This window comes from Natator depressus, chromosome 14 (genome assembly GCF_965152275.1).
Source record: "Natator depressus isolate rNatDep1 chromosome 14, rNatDep2.hap1, whole genome shotgun sequence".
Taxonomy (NCBI): Eukaryota; Metazoa; Chordata; order Testudines; family Cheloniidae; genus Natator; species Natator depressus.
In genome coordinates this window covers 42,125,067-42,147,243 of record NC_134247.1, presented here as the reverse complement: position 1 = coordinate 42,147,243, position 22,177 = coordinate 42,125,067, and the positions used below count along the sequence as shown (strand labels likewise).

At 50.9% G+C, this 22,177-nt stretch overlaps 1 protein-coding gene across 1 annotated transcript; it reads left to right on the top strand.

Annotated features, from left to right (window-relative positions):
- Positions 1–1,526: 1,526 nt before the first annotated feature.
- LOC141998471 (zinc finger protein RFP-like) lies at positions 1,527–20,782 on the top strand. Its single transcript, XM_074971322.1, has 9 exons — positions 1,527–1,575; positions 2,130–2,185; positions 7,346–7,800; positions 8,832–8,927; positions 9,345–9,575; positions 11,106–11,128; positions 11,545–11,660; positions 18,419–18,478; positions 19,719–20,782. Exons 3-9 carry the CDS (start codon positions 7,390–7,392, stop codon positions 20,228–20,230), a joined length of 1,449 nt encoding a protein of 482 aa, XP_074827423.1. The 5' UTR covers positions 1,527–1,575; positions 2,130–2,185; positions 7,346–7,389; the 3' UTR covers positions 20,231–20,782.
- Positions 20,783–22,177: the final 1,395 nt, after the last annotated feature.

The window sequence follows — 22,177 nt, the reverse complement described above, 5'->3', positions numbered from 1 at the left end:
GGGGGGTGTTGTAGTAAATGTGGGTATTTACATACTAACTTAGATAAAAGGAGTGTGCTGTAACTAATGCAGTGCTTACTCGACAATTGGGTCGAGGGGAACAAATACTGTAATAAAGAAGCCCGGGTACTCAATCCGCCCCGGGTCAGCCTGCTCATTGTATAGAGAGCACAATAAACAAGTCATTGTCTGTATGAAATTTTAGTTTGTACTGACGCATTAGTGGTTTTTATGTAGCCTGTTGTAAAACAGGGCAAATATCTAGATGAATGACGTACCCCCGGAAGACGTCTGGGATACGCGTACCCCTGGTTGAGAACCACTGGCCAAGATATCCCAGTGCATATTCAGATCACAGGGCCCAAAATGGCAGACGAAGCAGTTAACAGCGCTGCAGGTAATGGCAGGCTTGCCGTAGAAAGATTTGGCAAGACAAATCAGCGTCCTGAATGGGGTACAGTAGTCTGGAAAGGTTGAGAGGCACTGGGCTAGGCACTGGGCATCTCGGTGCCTTTAAAACCACCAGACAGGCCAACTCTCATGAACTGATCGTGAGAGATGTGATTTCTGAGTAAAATTAAGCCTCACTCATGATCGCACGATGGAGTTCTAAAAGTGAGGCTTAGTTTTACGTAGAAATCCTGTCAGCTGCCCGGGGCATGGAGAGGCCTCCCGCTGTCAGCCCTGGGGCAGCTGCTCCCCTGCCATCCTAGGAAGTGGAAGAAGGGACCCCACTCCAGCCCCCCCATCAGGCCTGGGGAGGGTGAAGAACCTTAAGGAGCAGAGGTGAGGCTGGGGACAGCTGAAGTGAGGGGGGGGGGGCTGATGGAGTGGAGGGACTGTATGGATGGAGGGTTCTGAGCAGATGGGGCGGTGCTGGGGGGTGAACTAAGGGCGGTCAGGGGGCGATGGAGTGGGGGGGGCCGAACTGGTGGGGTGGTGATGATGGGGCTGAGGAACTGAAATGGAGGCTGAATGGTGGGGACAGAACTGATGGGGGTTTGGGGGACAGGATTAATTGCTGGGCAGGGCAGACTTGGGGATGAGAGCTTCTGCAGCAGGGGCCAAAAATCACCGTATCCAGTACAGGTGGGAGAATGGGCCATGCTAATTGTCACGTGCGCACACCCCGGGGATGGGCCGGGGGAGTTGAAACATCAAGAGACTGGCCTAAAAAATACAATATAATTTATTTTTTAAACAGCGTGATTTTGGGGCCAATCCCCGTGATTTTTGAACTCTTGAAAGTTGGCAGTACTGAACCACGGCCCCGGGCAGGGAGTGCTGAGATGATCTGGCCAGGGAGAGGAGGAAAAAAAGTTTCATTGGTGACCACTTTCTTAAAGCACTTAACCCCTCTCCTTCCCTGGCCTCCCACTCTGACATGACCCAGCCTGCCTCCCGCCTCTCCCTTTATAGCAGGGAGCAGAGTGTGAGGGCAGGGAACTCCTGGTGGCTGCTTCAGCAGATCTCACTGAGCATGTTCAGATCACTCCAGCATGCTCAGTAACAGCCAGCAAAGTTGCCAGCTGGGGAAAGCAGGAAGAGTTTGTCACACTGATCAGTATTGCGCTGGTAAGTAATGCTCTACACTGCAGAAATCCGGAGTTAAGGGGGCGAGAAACTCCCAAGGGGCTCAGGTGAGGGTGAACCCTGCTCCACAAGGAAACATTGGACTGCAAAGTAATCCTGGGTAAAGTCACCCCAAAACTTAGCCACGAGGCCTTTTCCACCTAGCCTTTCTGCTGCCCTTGATTGTTTCCCTTTTCTTGCCTGAGACAGTTTGTCAAAGAGTCAGTAAAAACCCATCTCGGACTCCACTCAAACCTGATCTGGGTGAGGGCTGATGATTTCAAATCAATCCCCTGCAGTGTTACAGTAAGTCCCCGTCCCCCCGCGCCATAAAAGGAGTTTTCCTTTTCCTGACACTAGCATGTGATTCCTGAATATTTCCTCCCCTTCCCACTGTAGCATTTGGCCCCACTCACTGCAATAGAGGGGAGTTCCAACTACCCATCAAAAAAGCACTGGATTTAAACGGGGCATTCAGCTGAAACAGTTCATAATATGCCATGAAATTCAAACTGTGTGATTAAACACAAATCCCCTTGATTCATTGTCTCTTGAAGCTGGGAATGCCCCGAGGATCCTGGAACCGCTGAGACGTTTCTCCCAGACACATGAGGTGGGAGCAAGAATTTTTTTCTTTCTTTTTTTTAATCCTTCGAGCCATCTTTCAGTTTGTGAGTCTTTCCTGTGTGTGCGTGTCAGGCCCGAGCGCTGATGCCAGGGCACTGGGATCTCCGGAGTTCTTGTTCGTACCCTGGGTGAGAATCTAGGCATCATGTGGAGAACCCGTACTAAGTCCTCCACAAAACTGAGGGCCCAGATGTGGGGCTTCAGGGAGGGGAGGAGGCTCTGCTGCGGGAACTCTGCTCCCCACCCCCTAGCACGGTGGTCAGGGCCGTCCCTAGACATTGTGGTGTCTTACGCAGCCCCCCCCTGTGGGGGGGCCAGCCCCAGACCTCGGATGGGGGTGCATCCCAGGCCTCTGCAGGGGGTGGGGGACGTCCCAGGCCTCCGCAGGGGGGGCTGCGCCCAAGGGCTTTGGAAGAGAGGAGCAGCTAGTGCAGGAAGGCAGCAGGGGTCGGGCCCACCCCCGCATTCACGGGGCAGCGGGAAGTAGAGCGACCCAGCCCCAGCCTGCTCCGCTCTGCTCCCCCGGCTTGGGAGGAAGGGGGGGAACCTCCCCCCAGCACTCACCGGTGGCACGGCTGGGAGCAGGTGTAGTGTAGTGGGCTGGGGCTGGGTCACTCCACTTCCCGCTGCGCGGTGAGTGCAAGGCGGGCTGACCCCTGCTGCAGTCCCCTGGGACGCATAGCTCAGGGGACGGGGTTTGGGGGGCAAGGGGCGGTGTAGGGGCAGGGCTGGGGCAGAGCAGGGGTGGGAAGAGGTGGGGCGGAGCAGGGGTGGGGGCTGAAGGGAAGGGGTGGGCCAGGGGCGGGGGCAGCTTTCCTGGGCCCTGCTGTGCGCAGCCCACGAGTGGCCGGCTCAGCCGTCCAGGGGATCGGGCTGGCCGCTGGAGGGGGATGCAGCACGCAGCTGCATAGGGCACCAGGAAATGTGGGGCAATTTGGTGCCCCAAATTTCCTGGTGCCCTACGCAGCTGCGTAGTTTGCATATGGGTAAGGATAGCCCTGACAGTGGTAGGGGTCTCCAGTAGCACCAACCATTGTGTGAGGGCTTCAGCCATTAACTGTAGTCCAGAGTCTGAGGAAGAAGTTGCTACAGGGGGAGCTGCACTGGGGTCCTAGGCCCTGGCCACACAGTGGAAGTTAATTTCACCTCCCCTAAGTTTGCCCATTTACTTGAGATGCTCACTCGGCATCTTTGTATCACTCTTGCTAACGGATGATTAATATTCGTGCCCCTCTCTGGGAGATTACAAGGATTCATTAGAGTCCATTATGTACTTTTAACCTTAGACTCATAGGGCTGGAAGGGACCTCGAGAGGTCATCTAGTCCAGTCCCCTGCGCTCAAGGCAGGACCAAGCATTCTCAGACCGTCCCTGACAGGTGTTTGTCCCACTTACTCTTAAAACTCTCGTTTATTTTTCTGGAACTGTTGGTCCTGGCTCCATCACGAGGGTTGAGTTCTGAAATGTAGTAAATGAAGGCGAAAGTTCCTCTTTGCTTTCTAAGTACAGGTCCTTTCAGTGAGAAACTTCACATGCATTTTTTAATGCCCTTCACATTTTAGGTGCAGTTTTGTGGGTGGTGTTTGAAATTGGGCACTTGTTGAAATTCTGATGTAATGGTCTCATTTTTTTGGTTGGCGTGCATTTTTAAAAGAGCATTGTAAACCCACAGAAAAACTAGCCGACTGGTATTTTGGGTAGATCTGGCATATTGGAAAAGGTTCAGAAAAGGGCAACAAAAATGATTAGGGGTATGGAACGGCTTCCGTATGAGGAGAGATTAATAAGACTGGGACTTTGCAGCTTGGAAAAGAGACGGCTAAGGGGGGATATGATTGAGGTCTATAAAATCATGACTGGTGTAGAGAAAGTAGATAAGGAAGTGTTGTTTATTACTTCTCAGAATACAAGAACTAGGGGTCACCAAATGAAATGAATAGGCAGCAGGTTTAAAACAAAAGATTTATTATATCTTTTTATTAAATCTTATTAAAGATTTATTATTTATTATTTATTAAATTTATTAAATCTTTTTATCTGAGCATTGTTGTGCGGTTTCATTCACCCATGTTGGTAAGTTACTTTCCACGGGTGGACTGCACTCGCGTAATGCAAAATATTAATGCCGCTCTATAAAAGCTTAAAAAAATACTTTGTGTAAATATATTCCCTCCGGTCTAGTCTCCGATTTAACAAAATCCCCCTTGAAACTTTAAACATCTGTGTATGTCGTTTTTAAAATCTGACTCTAGTAAGGACAAGTTAATTGTGATAAATCAACGTTTGCACAGAGCATTATTTTTCTCTATTAAGTGAGCTCTACATTTGTTGTGGCAGCCCGTACATTTAAATTATGTCTTTTATTCTACCTTAACTACAGGGTGGGAGCTCTGCTGTAGTGAAGGGAGAGCCTTGCATCCTGCTTAACAGCCCTTGTTTCTAAGGCCCAGATCCACAAAATAGAATTCACTTTGTGGCCCCTGTTCCATTTTAATTGAAAAATGAATATGGGTTGGGCCAGAGCCAGAGTGAGAATCACGCTCTAGTCCAGTGCTTTGGGCACTCCCCTAAGACCCCTGTTCAAATCCCTTCTCCTCATCAGGCTGGAAAGTTTCCTGAAAGTTTATAAAGGCGTCCTCCTCCATCCTGGCCATTTTGTGTAGTGCTACATGGCCTCTGAGGACACTTATCGGGGCGGCCCAAGATGCGTGATAGGTGTTCCTCCACCTATCTTCCCCCAGTTCCTGTTTCACTCTGGGGCTTAGGTGGAGATAAGCATCTGCAGGGCTAGAGGGAAGCAGCCGTGTATATTCCAAGGGTGAAACAGAAGCACCTACAGACCTCCTACCGTGAAAACTTACTCACCGAGTGAGGTTAGCAGTGTCAAGCTGTCTGCAGTGACTCAGGAGAGTGAGTACCAACCTCAGGGCAGGCTGTTAGGAACCAGGGCACAAACCCCACACTGGTCATGTGTTCTGTACGTAGATTTCACCCGCCAGTAATGAAGTGTAAACTCCTCAGGTGCTATCACAGCCTAACTATGGAGTCACAGACAGGCCTCGTGGGTACTCTGATCTGTCTCGCCACCCAGGTGAGCCTGCCTTTGGGCTAGATGGTCTTTTACACCAAGAATCACAGCATTATACAGGTTTCAGAGTGGTAGCCGTGTTAGTCTGTATCAGCAAAAAGAACGAGGAGTCCTTGTGGCACCTTAGAGACTAACAAATTTATTTGAGCATAAGCTTTCGTGGGCTAAAACCCACTTCATCAGATGCATGCAGTGGAAAATACAGTAGGAAGATATATGTACACACAGAGACCATGAAAAAATGGGTGTTGCCATGCACACTATAACAAGAGTGTGTTATCCTGATTATCACTACAAAAGGTTTTTTTTTTTCTCCTGCTGATAATAGCTCACCTTAATTGATCACTCTTGTGATAGGAGTGAAATGCAGCATTCAGGCTAAACACCCTGGCAGCCCCAGCACAGAATAGGCACAAAGAGGGCAGGAAGCTCAGCTCAGACACGGGGTGAATTCAGCCCGTGGTGTCCAGGCAGCTGGTGTTGTCAGTTGTTGGCAGCGGGTGTGTTCTCTCTGCATGCTGCACCGGTTCCGGCCGGAGAGCCGGTACACCACTCAGTTCGGTGGCGAAGGCACTTGGCCAGGTTTATTGTTAACGAAGCATGGTCCTCGTGCCCAGCAAACTCTACGGAGACGCTAAGACCTGTATGCCCGTGACAATGGACTCAGCTGAATGAGCGGGGGCACTTGCCACCCCCCCCCCAGTAGACAAAGACACCCCCTCTGCGACCCAAGTTACGTATTGCCCCCTGACGTGGTTCGTTACTACCCTATACCTTGTACCTGCTGGTTCGAACAAAACATTTTCATCCCTCATCTTGTCCTGTCCTCCCATCTTTGTTTCACTTGGGCTTGGTGTGTTCCTGTTCCATTTCCCAGCATTGTGTTTATGCCACCCCTTTATGTCGGGGTACTTGCATCTTTTTGGAATGTGCATACATGAATACCCTGCACCTAGTATTTCTTGGGAGTGCCTGTGTTTTTTTGCCAACTTCATGTACCTGATTGTTGCTCAAAGCCTGAGAGATGAATAAGACTGGGATGTTTCAGCTTGGGGAAGAGACGACTAAGCGGGGATGTGATGCAGGTCTATAAAATCATGACTGGTGTGGATAAGGAAGTGTTATTTATGCCTTCTCCTAACACATGAACTAGGGGTCGCCCAATGACATGAATAGGCAGCAGGTTTAAAACAAACCAAAGGAAGTATTTCTTCCCACAATGCACAGCCAACCTGTGGAACTCTTTGCCAGAGGATGTTGTGAAGGCCAAGACTGTAACAGGGTTCAAAAAAGAACTAGATAAATTCATGCAGGATAGGTCCATCGATGGCTATTAGCCAAGATGGGCAGGGATGGTGTCCCTAGCCTCTGTTTGCCAGAAGCTGGGAATGGGCGACAGAGGATGGATCACTTGATGATTCCCTGTTCTGTTCATTCCCTCTGGGGCATCTGGCATTGGCCACTGTCGGAAGAACACAAGAGCGGCCAGACTGGGTCAAACCAAAGGTCCATCTAGCCCAGTATCCTGTCTTCCGAAGACAGGGTTCTGGGCTAGATGGACCATTGGTGTGACCCAGTATGGCCGTTCTTATGTTCTCTTGCTAACTTTGCTTTATATCAGCAGAGCTTGACTTTTTTGCTCACTTTAGTTCAGGCCTCAGGCCTTGTACCAGGCCCCATGTTTCAGGCTCTCTCCTTCTACTAGAGCTGGGACAGGCTCTAGCAAGCTGTGCACTGGGTTATTTGCTGGGTCAGTTTCATTGAGGGGGCCGCTTTTGCGCACTCAAAGGAGGGGGGCTTAGATCGGTCTGGGTTTAGCAAGTGGAGAGGGCCGGTGTGGGCACACATTGGTGCAGAAGGAAGGAAGAGGAGCTCGTGACGGAGAGATACTTACAGCCCCCGTTATGGAGAGACACCCAACTCTCCAGAGCGAGTGCAAAACAGGCCTTGCCCATTCTCTTCTCCAATCCCAACCAGCTTTCCCTCCTCTTCTCCCTGTCATGCCCCCACCTTTCCCCCATGTGGTTCTCACTGAGCTTTTTCTCCCATCACATGCAGCATAAAGGAAGAGGCCAGAAAAAACATTGGTGATCCCAACAGCCATGGCCTCAGCGGCTCCTGTACAGGGAATCCAAGAGGAAACCATGTGTCCCATCTGCCTGGAGTATCTAACGGACCCCGTGACCATGGACTGTGGGCACAACTTCTGCCAGGGCTGCATCAGTACCTACTGTGACAAATGGGAAGGATATGGCCCCTTGGAGTGTCCCGTCTGCAGAGACCGGATCCAGAAAGGGAACCTCCGGCCCAACTGGCAGCTGGGGAATATAGTAGGGAAAATTAGACAACTGGAATTAAATCCTAGCAAAGAGAATCTGTGCGAGACACACCAGGAGAAACTCAACCTGTTCTGCGAGGAGGACCGGGAAGCCGTGTGTGTGGCTTGTTGGAGATCCCCACAGCACAGATCTCACAGGGTGCTGCTCATGGAGGACGCTGCTCAGAAATACAAGGTAGGAAACACTCTGACGTCCGTTAATTCAATCCTTTCCTTTTCAGACTAAATCTATCTTTTCCCCCATAGGCGCCGACTTACTCAGATCCTGGGCGGGGGCTTGACCCCTGCTCTGTCCCAGGCCCCACCCCCGCTCTGCCTCTTCCTACCCCCTCCCTCCGCCTCTTCCTGCCCCTGCTCCTCCCGCTCTTCCCCCAGCGCCTCCTTCACGCCAATATACAGCTGATTGCGGCGGGTGGGAGGCATTGGCAGGGAGGGGGAGGAGCTGATCGGCATGGCCCCCGGCGGGTGGGAGGCGCTGAGGGGGAAGGGGAGGCGCTGATCCGCGGGGCCCACTGGTGAGTGCTGAGCACCCACTTTTTTTTTTTCTGTGGGTGCCCCAGCCCCAGAGCCCCCACGGAGTCAGCGCCTATGCTTTCCCCCAGGGGCGCTGAAGTTTCTCTGAGCCTCTTTCAGAGCAACAGGTTCTCTCAGTTTCCCGGATTTCCTCTCCCAGAAGCCAGCTCCATCAATAGTCCTGCCTTACAGAGCTACTCCCTCTGGGCTGGCACTGAAGCTGCTCTAGCACTGTGCTGAGGTATCCAGAAGAGGCGCTGTCTCCTTAAAGGGAATTGACGATGGTGGCTGTATGGTTCCCGTCAGACCAGAGATGGAGCGGATGAGCCTGCTGCAGCCTAGATGCAGCCAGAAAGGAGGTTCAGACAGAAGAGAAAGAGACAGCAATTCTGCTGCTGGGGACCTGAATTATGGTGGGTTGGCAGCACCGCTACAGTTAAGGTTGAAACTAGTTTACTGTTTGAAAGCCAATTTTTCTAACTGCTCTGAAATCCTCGCTCTTATTCCTGTTGTCTTGAAAATTCCCGTCCCTCCTGGGATTCCAGGCTGGTGTTAGTGGGCCACATTTGAAGTGGCCTGAGCCAGGTATTCCTGAGATCGAGCTTTGTTACCGATGTGACGTCCTGGAAAACACATGGGGGAAAATAACCCTGGGAAAAGAGAAAAATCAAAAGTCACTGTTCTTTTGTTTAGGATCAAATTCAGCTCCATTTGCAGAGCTTGATGAAAGAGAGAGATGAGATCCCGGCCGTTAAACTGAGGGAGGAAAAGAGACTCCTGGAACTGCTGGTAGGTGCATTTGTTAATCGCTAGCAGATATTCCCGGGGGCATTGTCAATGTTCTCCTTGCTCTGAGTGATGGGAAAGCGACAGTGGGTAACTTTCCCCTTTCCGCGATGATTAGTTAGTTATTCCTCTGTGTCAAGTAAACTCTGTTCTGGTTTAATGGCGATAAGGCAGGCAAATGGTGAAGGCAGGAGAATGTTTATTTATGAAGACAGATCCTTTCTAGGGATAATTTGAACGTACATCACAGGGCTAATAGTCAAGGTGATGCTTCCTCTCAGGTCACTTGGCCTATCACAGGCAGGCAGCATGTGCTGCGCTGGTGAGAATCCCTGACCCTCCAGCAAGGGATCTACTGTGAAACGGCCCGTGACTCGCCGCATATCCCCAACCTGCCCTTTCCCTCCATGTCCCTTACAGGCGAAAACGGAAGCCGAGAGCCAGAAGATTGTATCTGTATTCACACAGCTGCACCAGTTTCTGGAGGACCAAGAGCGACTCCCGTTGGCCCAGTTGGAAAAGTTGGACAAGGAGATTAGGAAGAGCCAGGATGAAAACACCACCAGAGAGTCCAAGGAGATACCCCGTCTCAGCGAGCTGATCGGCGAGATGGAGGAGACGTGCCGGCAGCCGGCCAGCAAATTCCTGCAGGTGAGACTGAGTTAGGGACCCCCTTAGATCCCTGCACAGATGTCATGGCAACCGAGTCCAGGAGTCAGTAAGTCAGTTGGTGCATTCCTGGGATGGGAATTATGATTGTCCTTTGGAGAGTCACAGACTCCTAGATGTTTGAGATGGAAATGCCCCTTTCGCTCAGACACTCCATGGCCCTGGGGCCAGAGCAGGGTTGCTCCCACCAACTCACTTTCTTTGGTTTTGTGTAGCCAAAGTTCAAAACTCCCAGGGGTTGTGGCTTCCACCGTTTTTCCCCTTGAGAGATGATTCACTAGCCAGATACTTCTCAGAGTCAGGAATTTCGCCCTGATATTCAGCCACAACTTTCCCTTTCGTAGTTTCTTCCCCTTGCTCCTCATTCTATCCCCACGTGTCACACCTGGCAATTCCTGCCCCTCCTTGGTCTCTGGATTCTGCAGGGCAGCAGGCTGGGATACAGGAGAGCTCTGGGCTGTGTCTGCAGGAATGGGCAGCATCGGGGCTGACTTTTATTTTTCCCAGGGGGGTGCTCCACTCCCGCTCTGCCCCGAGGCCCCGCCCTCGCTCCGCCTCTTCCTGCTCCATCCCCTCCCCCCCGAGGCCCCCGCTTGCTGCTCTCCACCCTCCCCTAGCTGCCAAACAGCTGATTGGCAGCACTGCTGACCAGCTGGGGCCGGTGGGAGCTGAGCACCCACCTTCTTTTGTTTTTTCTATGGGTGCTTGAGCCCCGAAGCACCCACGGAGTTGGTGCCTAAGACAGGCAGGACTAGGGAGGTGGGGGAAGATGAGGGTGGGGGAACAAAGTTACTGGGGCTATGGGAGTGAGGGTGGGAGGAGGAGATATTGTTTCTCTTCCTTGAGCGAAAGACCTGAGCTTTATAAACAGCAGAGTGCCCTGGTCTGGTCACAGACTCTCCACGCTCGTTCATGACCGTGAGAGGAGCACGAAGAGTTAGAGAGTTGGGCATGAGAGAGAGAGAGAGCGAAAGAAAGGGCCCTTCCCGTGAGAACGCTCCTGCACATTCACGCTCCCAATACCATCTCTGTGGCTTTCGTTTTCCACAGATAACCGCAAAAACCAGCTTGGGCACAGACGCCAGCTTCCTCATTCCACCGGGGGGCGCTCGACCCCCTGCTGTGCCCCAGGCCCCGCCCCCTCCCCCGAGCATGCTCCCCCCTTGCCCCCGGTGCCTCCTGCACGCCGCTGAACAGCTGCTGCGCGGAGGGAGGGAGGCCCTGGGAGGGGGAGGAATTGATTGGCGGGGCCGCCCGGGGGCGGGAGGCGCTGGGGGGAGGGGGAGAAATTCCCTGGTGGGTGCTGAACACCCACGATTTTATTTTTCATGGGTGCTCCAGCCCCAGAGCACCCATGGAGTTGGCGGCTCTGCACTTGGGAAAAAATATTTATGAATAAACCGGTCTTAGGTCCCCATCTGCACTGTGCTGAATTCAGAGCGAGCCCCCTCCAGAGCAGGAGGGGCCCTCGACATGTGGGACTGAGCTTCCTTTTCTTTATCGTCCCTCTAGGACCTCAGAAGCACCTTGAGCAGGTACATGGCTCCTCGCTGCTTTACAGCACCGGGAAAGGACTTGGCTGCTATGTTCAAACCCCATCTCCCCAGGGCACCACAGCACAGCACGTGGGGCTGGGTCACAGTCAGCTACAAATCTCGGTTGAATTTAACATCTGGAGGTTCTCAGCCTTTGACACGACGCTCTGGAATTATCCATCCTGCGGGAAAGATTCTGAACCTAAAGTGTTTCCTAGAGATGTCCCATCCCTGGGGGACTGGCTGCCCCAGGGTTCTGGGGATGGAATACGGGCCTCTCACCACTAGGGCACAGGATACAATCCCGCTCGGGTCCGCGATCATCAAGAGTCTTTACTGCTTGAGGACTGTTTCGCTAACAACAAATTATGGTGTGTCACTAAATGAAATACAAGAATGTGAAATTTTCTCTCCAGGTGTGAGAAGGGGAAGTTCCAGCAGCCAGCGGAGAAGTCTTTGGAGCTGGAAAAGAGACTCGGAGAGTTGTCTCAGAATAATATTGCTCTAACGGAAACTCTGAAGAAGTTCAAAGGTACCAAGATGGGATCAAGGAGGGTAAAGTGGGATGAGTCTAGAGACTGTGGGAGAAGATGGGCTCTGACCGGCTGGTTCATAATTAAATTATGAATCCATTTAATAAGAAAAGTGAAGCAGACAACCTGAGCAAATCCAGCAAGGTCCCAAGCATCAAGATAGCTCACGTTGAGTCATTCGATCACCTTTGGTAAATTATTAAGGTCCAGATTTTAGCAAAATGGCCTAATTTTTGGAACCTCAGTGTCTCGTCCCGCTGCAGCACTGCAGGCCACGTACTTCAGAACTTCTGTCCTCCACAGCTGCAGGTGGAGTCCGTGGGAGCTGCAGGTGCCCAACCCCTATGTGAAGCAGGCCCCAGGTGCTTCAAGTTCAGCATCCAAAATGTAAACCCTCAATTAAAGGCCACTATCGAAATTGGGACCCAGCCCATCCTTGTGCTCCGGCCCTGTGTGCCAGCTGGTTTGGGCCCAAGGGGCTGTAGGAATGATGCAAACCCCTCTCCCACCCCAAGGGAATCCCTCCAGAACAGAAGCCACTTGTTCCTTCTCCACATCAGCTGCTGGCACAAGGAGTGTGCCCGGGCATGGAGTGGAGTTGGTGAGGGCACGCTGGCGCAGGGAGAGGGTGGACCGGGATAAAGAGGTGTCGTCAGGATGAAGATGTTTCTCTTATACTCTGCTAGCTGGCAAAGCCCCATAGAGGTCGCTCAGCTGACATGAGGAGGCAAATCTGGCTGGATTTCAGGACTTCCCTGTGCCAAGTTTTGCATTCGCCACTGAATAGGGAAGACCCAACCTGCCTCCCCTCTATCCCTTTGCCAGTGCAGGGGTGAATCTGGGCCATTGAGCTGAACCTCTTCCTGCCTCAGTTCCTGCATTTGTAAAAGGATACCATTATTCTTTGCATTTCAGTCTATCCAGGGCGAAGACCTCGTTTGTGCCGAGCTCAGTAGAGACACTGAGTAAACAGACCTAACGTATACAACAAAGGGCTCTGATCCTGCAAATTCTTAACCTCCCATTAATGTCAAAGGGTGGCAAGTCACTTTCATGCTAAAGTCTTTGCAGGATCTGGGTCTAGATTAGGACGAAATGCAGCAGGTGAATGTGACGCACCAGCTGGGGTCTGGGGTTGGGAGGGAGAGGATGATGGAGCCGTCAAGCTTTCTTACAGCTAATATCTCCTGGGGTGTGGTGAGGGTTAATAGAAGTGGATTCTGTTGATCTGAGAGGCCAGGAGGAAAGAGAAGGTTTGGGATTAGCTTTTATTAAAGACCTGAGTGTGTGTCTGTCCCTCTCTGTCTGTTTCTCTCTTGCTATTAAACCAAAGTTATGTCAAGTCAGAGTGGGGGTTGTAGAGAGAGGTTTGTGGAAAATTATAATTTAGAGACACTCCCTCATAGGGGACAGTATTATGAATACAGGAATTTAGAGATGTGCCCTGGAAGCTGGGGTTGAGAACACAGCGTAGCTGTATACAGCAATCAGGGGCACCGGAACTGGGGGAGCTGGGGGCCGTGGCCCTATTGCTTTTCACCGGCTGTAAGGGCGAGCGATGGGGCAGAGAGGCGCGAGTGGAGGTGGGGTCTTGTGGAGAAGAGGCGGAGCAGGGGCGGGGCCTCAGGGAGAATGGGCAGCGCGAGGGCGGGGGCTCGGGAAGTAGGGGCGGTGTGTAGCCCAGTGGGCTATCTTGCCTTCATGATATTTAGCAGTAATGCAAAGAACCTACAGACCTGTATCCTATAAGACGTTAGCTTTAGCAAGTTAGCATAAGGCTTGAGGCCTGTGCCCTTTGCACAGATAAATGGCCAACGGAAAATCCCAAATATTGGGGAGCTGAAAATAGAGTGTTTAAGGGGAAGTTTTGACCACAGGTACATGGTTTAACATGCAGAAGTGTCCTGGCAAAGAGCTGACATGTGTAACAGGTACATGAGCTATATTTGCAGATACCTAATCGCTAACGGGCCATGGCAACGAACTGACATATATGATAATAAGTTGAGAAGGCATGGGATGCATTGTCCTAGGGATGTGGGTTTCACGACCACCACTCCCAAGAGGAGGAGATGGGTAGTCGGGGACTCCCTTCTCAGAGGGACGGAGTCCTTCATCTGCCGTCCAGACCGAGAGACTCGAAAAGTGTGCAGCTTGCCTGGAGCTAGAATTCAGGATGTGACAGAGTGTCTGCCGAGACAGATCAAGCCCTCAGACCGCTACCCCTTCCTACTTCTCCACGTGGGCACCAATGATACTGCCAAGAATGACCTTGAGCAGGTCACTGCAGACTACTTGGCTCTGGGAAGAAGGATAAAGGAGTTTGAGATGAGAAGTCGTGTTCTTCTCCATCCTCCCTGTTGAAGGAAAAGGCCCAGGTAGGGACCATCAAATTGTGGAGGTAAATGCATGGTTGTGCAGGGGGTATCAGAGAGAGGGCTTTGGATTCCTCGACCATGGGATGTTGTTCCAAGAAGAAGGATTGCTAGGAAGAGATGGGATCCCCCTAACAAAGAGAGGGAAGAGTATCTTTGCAGGCAAGCTTGCTAACCTAGTGAAGAGGGCTTTAAATTAGGTTCGCCGGGGGACTGTGACCTAAGCCCAGACATAAGTGGAGAAGTGAGATACTGGGAGAAAACACAAGGAGGAGGGTGCAACAGGGGAGGACTCCTGATTCATACTGTGGATGGGCAATCGGCTAGTTATCTTAAGTGCCTGTACACGAACGCAAGAAGCCTGGGAAACAAGCAGGAAGATTGGAAGTCTTGGCACAGTCAAGGAACTATGTGATTGGAATAACAGAGACTTGGTGGTGTAACTCACATGACTGGAGCACTGTCATGGATGGGTTCAGGAAGGACAGGCAGGGGAGAAAAGGTGGAGGAGAAAGGCAGGGGAGGAAAGGTGCATTGTATGTAAGAGAGCAGTATGATTGCTCAGAGCTCCAGTATGAAACCGGAGAAAAGCCTGTTGAGAGTCTTTGGGTTAAGTTTAGAGGCGAGAGCAATAAGGGTGATGTCGTGGTGGGCGTCTGCTGTAGACCACCAGACCAGGAGGATGAGGTAGACGAGGATTTCTTCAGACATTGGCAGAAGTTTCCAGATCACAGGCCCTGGTTTTCATGGGGGACTTCAATCACGCTGACATCTGCTGGGAGAGCAATACAGCAATGCACAGACAATCCAGGAAGTTTTTGGAGACTGCTGGGGACAACTTCCTGGTGCAAGTGCTGGAGGAACCAACTAGGGGCTGTGCTCCTCTTGACCTGCTGCTCACAAACAGAAAAGAATTGATAGGAGAAGTAGAAGTGGGTGGCAACCTGGGCAGCAGCGACCATGAGATGGTCAAGTTCAGGATCCTGACAAAAGGAAGAAAGGAGAGCAGCAGAATATGGACCCTGGGAGGCTAATATGAAGGGGAAAGGAGTCCAGGAGAGCTGGCCGTATTTTAAAGAAGCCTTATTGAGGGCACAAGAACAAACCATTTCGATGTGCAGAAGGAATAGCAAACATGGCAGGTGACCAGCTTGGCTTCACAGAGAAATCTTCGGTGAGCTTAAACACAAAAAGGAAGCTTACAAGAAGTGGAAACTTGGACAGATGACTAGGGAGAAGTATAAAAATATTGCTCAAGCATGCAGAGGTGTAATCAGGAAGGTCAAAACGCAATTGGAGTTGCAGCTAGCAAGGGATGTGAAGGGTAACAAGAACGGTTTCTACAGGTATGTTAGCAACAAGAAGAAGGTCAGAGAAAGTGTGGGACCCTTACTGAATCAGGGAGGCAACCTAGTGACAGATGATATGGAAAAAGCTGAAGTATTCAATGTTTTTTTTGCCTCGGTCTTCACAGACAAGGTCAGCTCCCAGACTGCTGCACTGGGCAACACAGTATGGGGAGGAGGTGAGCAGCCCTCAGTGGTGAAAGAACAGGTTAAGGACATTTTAGAAAAGCTGGACATGCACAAGTCCATGGGGCTGGATCTTATGCATTTGAGGGTGTTGAGGGAGTTGTCTGTTGTGATTGCAGAGCCATTGGCCATTATCTTTGAAAACTTGTGGCAATCAGGAGAGGTTCCAGATTATCGGAAAAAGGTAAATATAGTGCCCATCTTTAAAAAAGGGAAGAAGGAGAATCTGGGGAACTACAGACTGGTCAGCCTCACCTCAATCCCTGGAAAAATCATGGAGCAGGTCCTCAAGGAATCCATTTTGAAGCACTTGGAGGAGAAGAAGGTGATCAGGAACCGTCAACATGGATTCACCAAGGGCAAGTCATGCCTGACCAACCTGATTGCCTTCTGTGATGAGATAACTGGCTCTGTGAATATGGGGAAAGCGGTGGACGTGATATATCTTGACTTTAGCAAAGCTTTTGATACAGTCTCCCATAGTATTCTTCCAGCAAGTTTAAAAAGTATGGATTGGATGAATGGACTATAATGTGGATAGAAAGCTGGATAGATCGTCGGGCTCAACAGGTATTGATCAACGGTTCGGTGTCTAGTTGGCAGCCGGTATCAAGCGGAGTGCCCCAGAGGTCAGTCCTGGGGCCGACTTTGTTCAACATCTTCATTAATGATCTGGAGGATGGTTTGGATTGCACCCTCAGCAAGTTTTCAGATGACACTAAGATGTGGGGAGAGGTAGATATGCTGGAGGGTAGGGATAGGGTCCAGAGTGACCTAGACAAAATGGAGGATTGGGCCAAAATAAAGTTGAGATTCAACAAGGACAAGTGCGGAGTCCTGCACATAGGACAGAAGAATCCCTTGCATTGCTACAGGCTGGGAACCAACTGGCTAAGCGACAGTTCTGCAGAAAAGGATCTGGGGATTACAGTGGACAAGAAGCTGGATATGAGTCAGCAGTGTGCCCTTGTTGCCAAGAAGGCTAATGGCATATTGGGCTGCATTAGTAGGAGTGTTGCCAGCAGATTGAGGAAAGTGATTATTCCCCTCTATTCGACAATGGTGAGGCCACACTTGGAGTACTGCATCCAATTTTGGGCCCCCCACTACAGAAAGGATGTGGACAAATTGGAGAGAATCCAGCAGAGGGCAACACAAATGATTAGGGGGCTGGGGCACATGATTTACGAGGAGAAACTGGGGGAACTGGGGTTATTTAGTCTGCAGAAGAGAAGAGTGAGGCGGGATTTGATAACAGCCTTCAACTACCTGAAAGAGGGAGGGGGGCAGTCCAAAGGGGATGGAGCTCGGCTGTTCTCAGTGGTGCAGGTGACAGAACAAGGAGCAATGGTCTCAAGTTGCAGTGGGGGAGGTCTAGGTTGGATATTAAGAAAAACTATTTCACTGGGAGGGTGGTGAAGCCCTGGAATGGGTTACCTAGGGAGGTGGTGGAATCTCCATCCTTAGAGGTTTTTAAGGCCCAGCTTGATAAAGCCCTGGCTGGGATGATTTAGTTGGTGTTGGTCCTGCTTTGAGCAGGGGATTGGACTAGATGACCTCCTGCGGTCTCTTCTAACCCTAATCTTCTATGATATATGAACCTATATACCAAAAACAGACTCCAACGTGAAACTGCAGAACTGGAATTAATTTGCAGACTGGACACCATCAGATTAGGCCTGAATAAAGCCTGGGAGTGGTTGGGTCATTACAAAACCTAAACTTAATTTTCCCCCATACTAATTTCCCCCTACTGTTACTCACATCTTCTTGTCAACTGTTTGAAATGGGCCACTCTCATTACAACTACAAAAGTGATTTTTTTCCTCCCTTCGTATCCTACTGTTAATTGAATTGTCTCATGAGACTGACCTCCCACTTGGTAAGGCAACTCCCATCTTTTCATGCATTTATACCTGCTCCTGTATTTTCCACTCCGTGCAACTGATGAAGTGGGTTCAAGCCCACGAAAGCTTATGCCCAAATAAGTGTGCTAGTCCCTAAGGTGCCACAAGGACTCCTCGTTGTTTTTTCTATAGAAAAAAGACACTCCGACATTAGTAAGATGAGGAAATACAAATAAGGAAAAGGGGAAAATCCCCTACTAACTATAGCGGTGTCAGAGTAACATATTGTAAAAGTTGCATCGCAGCCTACGGGCAGTAGGAGAAGGAGATGTAGTTCTTGGGAGGTGCCAGAATGATGGCCATGGGTGATGTTGAGGAAGGTGATGGTGATGAGGAAGATGATGGCTAACATCTCAGGTGGTTCTGCAAGGGACGGTGTGAGTATATGGATGTGCAGATGGACATTCAGGAGTACCTCTCTCTCCCTTACTGAGTTGGGGGGTTTGTGACTGAACTAAATGGATTAATCAGCATTATTTGTAAATATAGAGGAGTTCCAATAATGTGAGTGTTGCAACTGTGCACATCGGGGTTTCCAACTATATAATAATTTGAATCATACTGGGCCTGATTTTGGGACAAGATCTTGCTAACCCTCAAAGTGATAAGTGGGGATTCTTAAGTAATTAATATATATATAGTTTATAGATCGGGTTACAGATTGGGCGGGGCCTTGGGGAGAAGGAGCGGCGCAAGGGTGGGGGCTCAGGGAGAAGGGGGGCAAGGTCACGGGTTGGGCACCAGTGCCCCCCCACACTTTTAGGGAGCGTCCTCCGCTCCTGACAGCAGTTCACCCATGAAGCTCTCTAGGTTGTTTTAATAAAAGCTTTATTCCTTTCTCATGCACTGGTATGTTGTTTAATGAACTCCAAGGTCGTTACAGGGGTGTTGTTTCAGACATGAAAACATGCCATCTCATCTCTTCTCTCCCTTCCCCCTCCAGACACTCTGCCGTCTGAACGGGAGAAAAGAAGACGGGAATCCCTAGGATCGCACAGACGGGGTGAGATTGCTGGTGGAGATGGTCTTCAAGTGAAGACAGAAATCCCATCCAGCCACTTTCATGAACCCGGAGCTAAAGTTACAAACCAAACTAACACTGCTCATGCCGCGCATCCACACATCCCATTCACAAATAAAATAGAGAATTGTAAATACAAAGGCAACCCTGAGCTCAAGTCACATGAACAATCCTGACACCAACCTTAATACTGAGTCCATGTCCATGCCCACGCCAAGGAACAGAAGCACTTTCACAAACCTGCATCTGAACACTTTCCTCTGACCCAGGGTAGGGTTGCTGTCACGAAGTCCCCGGGCGATGCTCTGGAACGGCTCCCGACGAAGCCAGGCAGGACTCTGGTGAGGTCTCCTCTCTGTGAGCAGACTGTTTTCAAGGCAAACAGCTCACACAGCTTCCACCTTCCTGGGTCTGAGCTCGGAGCATTCAGCATCCTCTGCCCCTCTGTGCGCTTCCTGCAGCAAGTCCGCCCAGGCCGGGTCCTGGGGAAGCCAGAGGGTCCTGCCCCGCAACTTCGCAGTCAGACATGACTCTTATCCAGCCAGTAAAATAGAGGTTTGTTAGATGACAGGAACATGGTCTAAAACAGAGCTTGTAGGTACAGAGAACAGGACCCCTCAGCCAGGTCCATTTTGGGGGGCAGTGAGCCAGACAACCACGTCTGCACTTCACTCCTCGTCCCCAGCCAGCCCCAAACTGACTCATTCTCCAGCCCCTCCTCCCCTGGGCTTTGTCCCTTTCCGGGGCCAGGAGGTCACCTGATTCCTTTGTTCTCCAACCCTTTAGCTATCACCTTGCAGGGGGGAAGGGCCCAGGCCATCAGTTGCCAGGAGACAGAGTGTCGGCCATTTATGTACCCTGGCCCTTTGCTCTGAAACAATTACACTCCCTTATTCCACCACCTAGAGACTTAAGAAATGCATAGGGGAAACTGAGGCACCCCTACAATATTCAGAGGAAACGTTAAGAACAGTCCCACTTCGTCACAGTTGCCAATTTGGTAATACTTAAAAATTAACCTCCCCTGCCCCGCCTCTTCCCCCTGAGGCCCTGCCCCGCCTCTTCCACCCAAAGCCCCATGCCACCTCTTCCTCCTGAGATCCCTCCCTGGGATCCAGGACTGTCCCATCCAGCACCAGGCTGCTGGGAAGTGTTAGAAATGGTCCCAGCCTCCCCCAGGGCCGAGCTCTGCTCCTAATGCTTTGATTCTGTCTCTCCCCAGTGAATGTGACTTTGGATCCGGACACGGCTCATCCCGAACTCATCATGTCGGAGGATTGGAAAAGTGTGAGATGGGGATTCACAGAGGAGGATCTACCCGACAATCCGGAGCGATTTGACATTTTGCCCTGTGTGCTGGGCTGTGAGGGATTCACCGCGGGGAGACATTGCTGGGAGGTGGAGGTGGGGGGTGGGCGATACTGGGCAGTGGGGGTGGCCAGAGAGTCTGTGAGGAGGAAGGGATGGATTAGCCATAGCCCTAAGGACGGGATCTGGGCTGTGGAGTGGTGTGGAGATCAATATCAGGCTCTTACATCCCCTGAGACCCCCCTGCCCCTGAGCCAGGTCCCCAGCAGGATCTGGGTTTCTCTGGACTGTGAACGGGGGCAGGTGACATTTTTCGATGCTGAGAACCAGGGACTGATCTTCACTTTCCCACCCGCCTCTTTCACTGGGAGGAGAATCCGACCCTGGCTCCGGGTGGGGAGATCCCAGCTCAGATTGTGGCCCTAAAACACGGGGGAGGGGGAAATATCCCCCCTCCGGGGACCCTGAAATCAGCCTCTCTAGCCTCAGATGTCCTCATCTCCATGACCCCAGCACCTCCGTGGGGGACAATAGATTGTCAAACCATAGAGAGGAAGCAGCGATGGAGATGGAGACGTCAGGTTTTCCCCCTATGGACTGTGCAGCCTATTTCTCACTGCCCTCCATAGTCAGGAAGACTCTGGGATCCCAGCTCAGACACTGAGACACTGGGGGAATAGCCCACCAGGAATTAAAAGATGGGTTTCTTTAGCCGCCATCATCCTAGTCTCCATGACCTTGGAGGACTCCTGTCTCCCCATTCTCCTGTCCCCTCCTATCTCTCACCCCCTGGAAGCTCATCCCTCTCCTTGCCAGCACTAGGGGTGAGAAGAGGGTAGGTGAAGAACCACTGAAGCTGCAGGAAGTGCAGAGGGGCTCTGAGGGACAGGGTCCGATGTGGGGGTTGCAAGGCAGTGTGGGGCAGAATTGCACGAGTGCAAACCTCAAGAGATCAACAATTGTGAGACTGCCCTATAAAGCATGAGTTTTTAATAAACATAGGTTTTTTCTTCCGTCTTTTGACTATTTACCTGCCCTCTCCTCTCCTGCTAGTGTTTGTGGGATAATTTCAGATGACAAAGTTAAACTTTAATGAACAGGCACATGCATGTCTCTCCCTGGCTGTTCCGATGGAATTCCCATTTCCTTGCTTCCTAAGTTAGGGGACCTGCCATCCACCCCCCAATACGGTCTTGCCTCTCTTCCTTCTTAGGCGAAGTCTGTCTTCACAAAACACCACGGCAGCACTGCTGTAGTGCTTCCAGTGTAGACGCACACTCCAGCGATAGGAAGGGTTTTCCCATCACTGTAGTTAATCCACCTTCCAGAGAGGTGGGAAGCTAGGTCCACAGAAGAATTCTTCCACGGATCTATGCTGGGGATTAGATCCTAACTGCATCATTCAGGGGTGTGGGTTTTTCAGTGTCCTAATCAACACAGTGGCATTGACCTAACATTTTAGTACAGACACGGCCTAAGCCAACTCTCCTGACAGCACAGCCCCCTGGTGTAGATGCAGCCTGACAAAAGGGGTTTTGTTCTCTCTGCAAACTAATGCCACCAGCCCAAAGTTGGGTATGCCGCCAAAAGCCCTTTTCCATCAACAAAGGTGCCTCGATCGATTACTGGCGGTTTTGTCAGCATAGCAATGTCAGTCAAGGACATGGCTTCTTTCCCCACCCCAACCAACCCTCCTATTCCAATGTAACTTTTCACTGTAGGCCCATCCCTAGTTTATCTTTGAGAAAAGAAAAGATGGATGGTAAACAGTGTGAGAACCACTGACCTCATCAATGCATCACGATTCACACTCGCACATAGAACGTGTAGTGCTTGGTAGGGTTGATGAGTGTGTACATATTGATGAAGCAGATGTAGTACCTGGTAGGGTTGGTGAGTTATATATATATATTATTAAAGAACTTGACATCTACTCCTGCTTTCTGAAAGTAGCTGCAGAAGAACTAGGGTCAGGGCAAGGGGTGGCCGACAAAAATGAGGATTGTACCTTATATGCAACAGCAGGAGAGAAAGATGCTTTCTCGCTATCGATGCCAGTGCTAGCCCAGTGGGGGTCCTAAACAGGAATACCCCCCCATATTAAAGCAGGCATGTTCTGATCATAAAAAGTGAATAGGGAGCCCCCTCCCCCGAGCTGCCTGGGGCTCTAAGTAATTGTTTAGTCTGTTTATGGCTAGGGCTGGCTCTGGGCGTTACATCGGAGTCAATTCCTAAGTTCAGGTAGGACTACAGTGAAAGAACACGACATATTCACAAACCTGTGTTGACTTGTAGACGGGAAGGGTGGAACTGGTGTGGGGGCTGGGGAGGCAGAATTAATTGCTGGACAGGGGGACAAGCAGATGTGCGGGT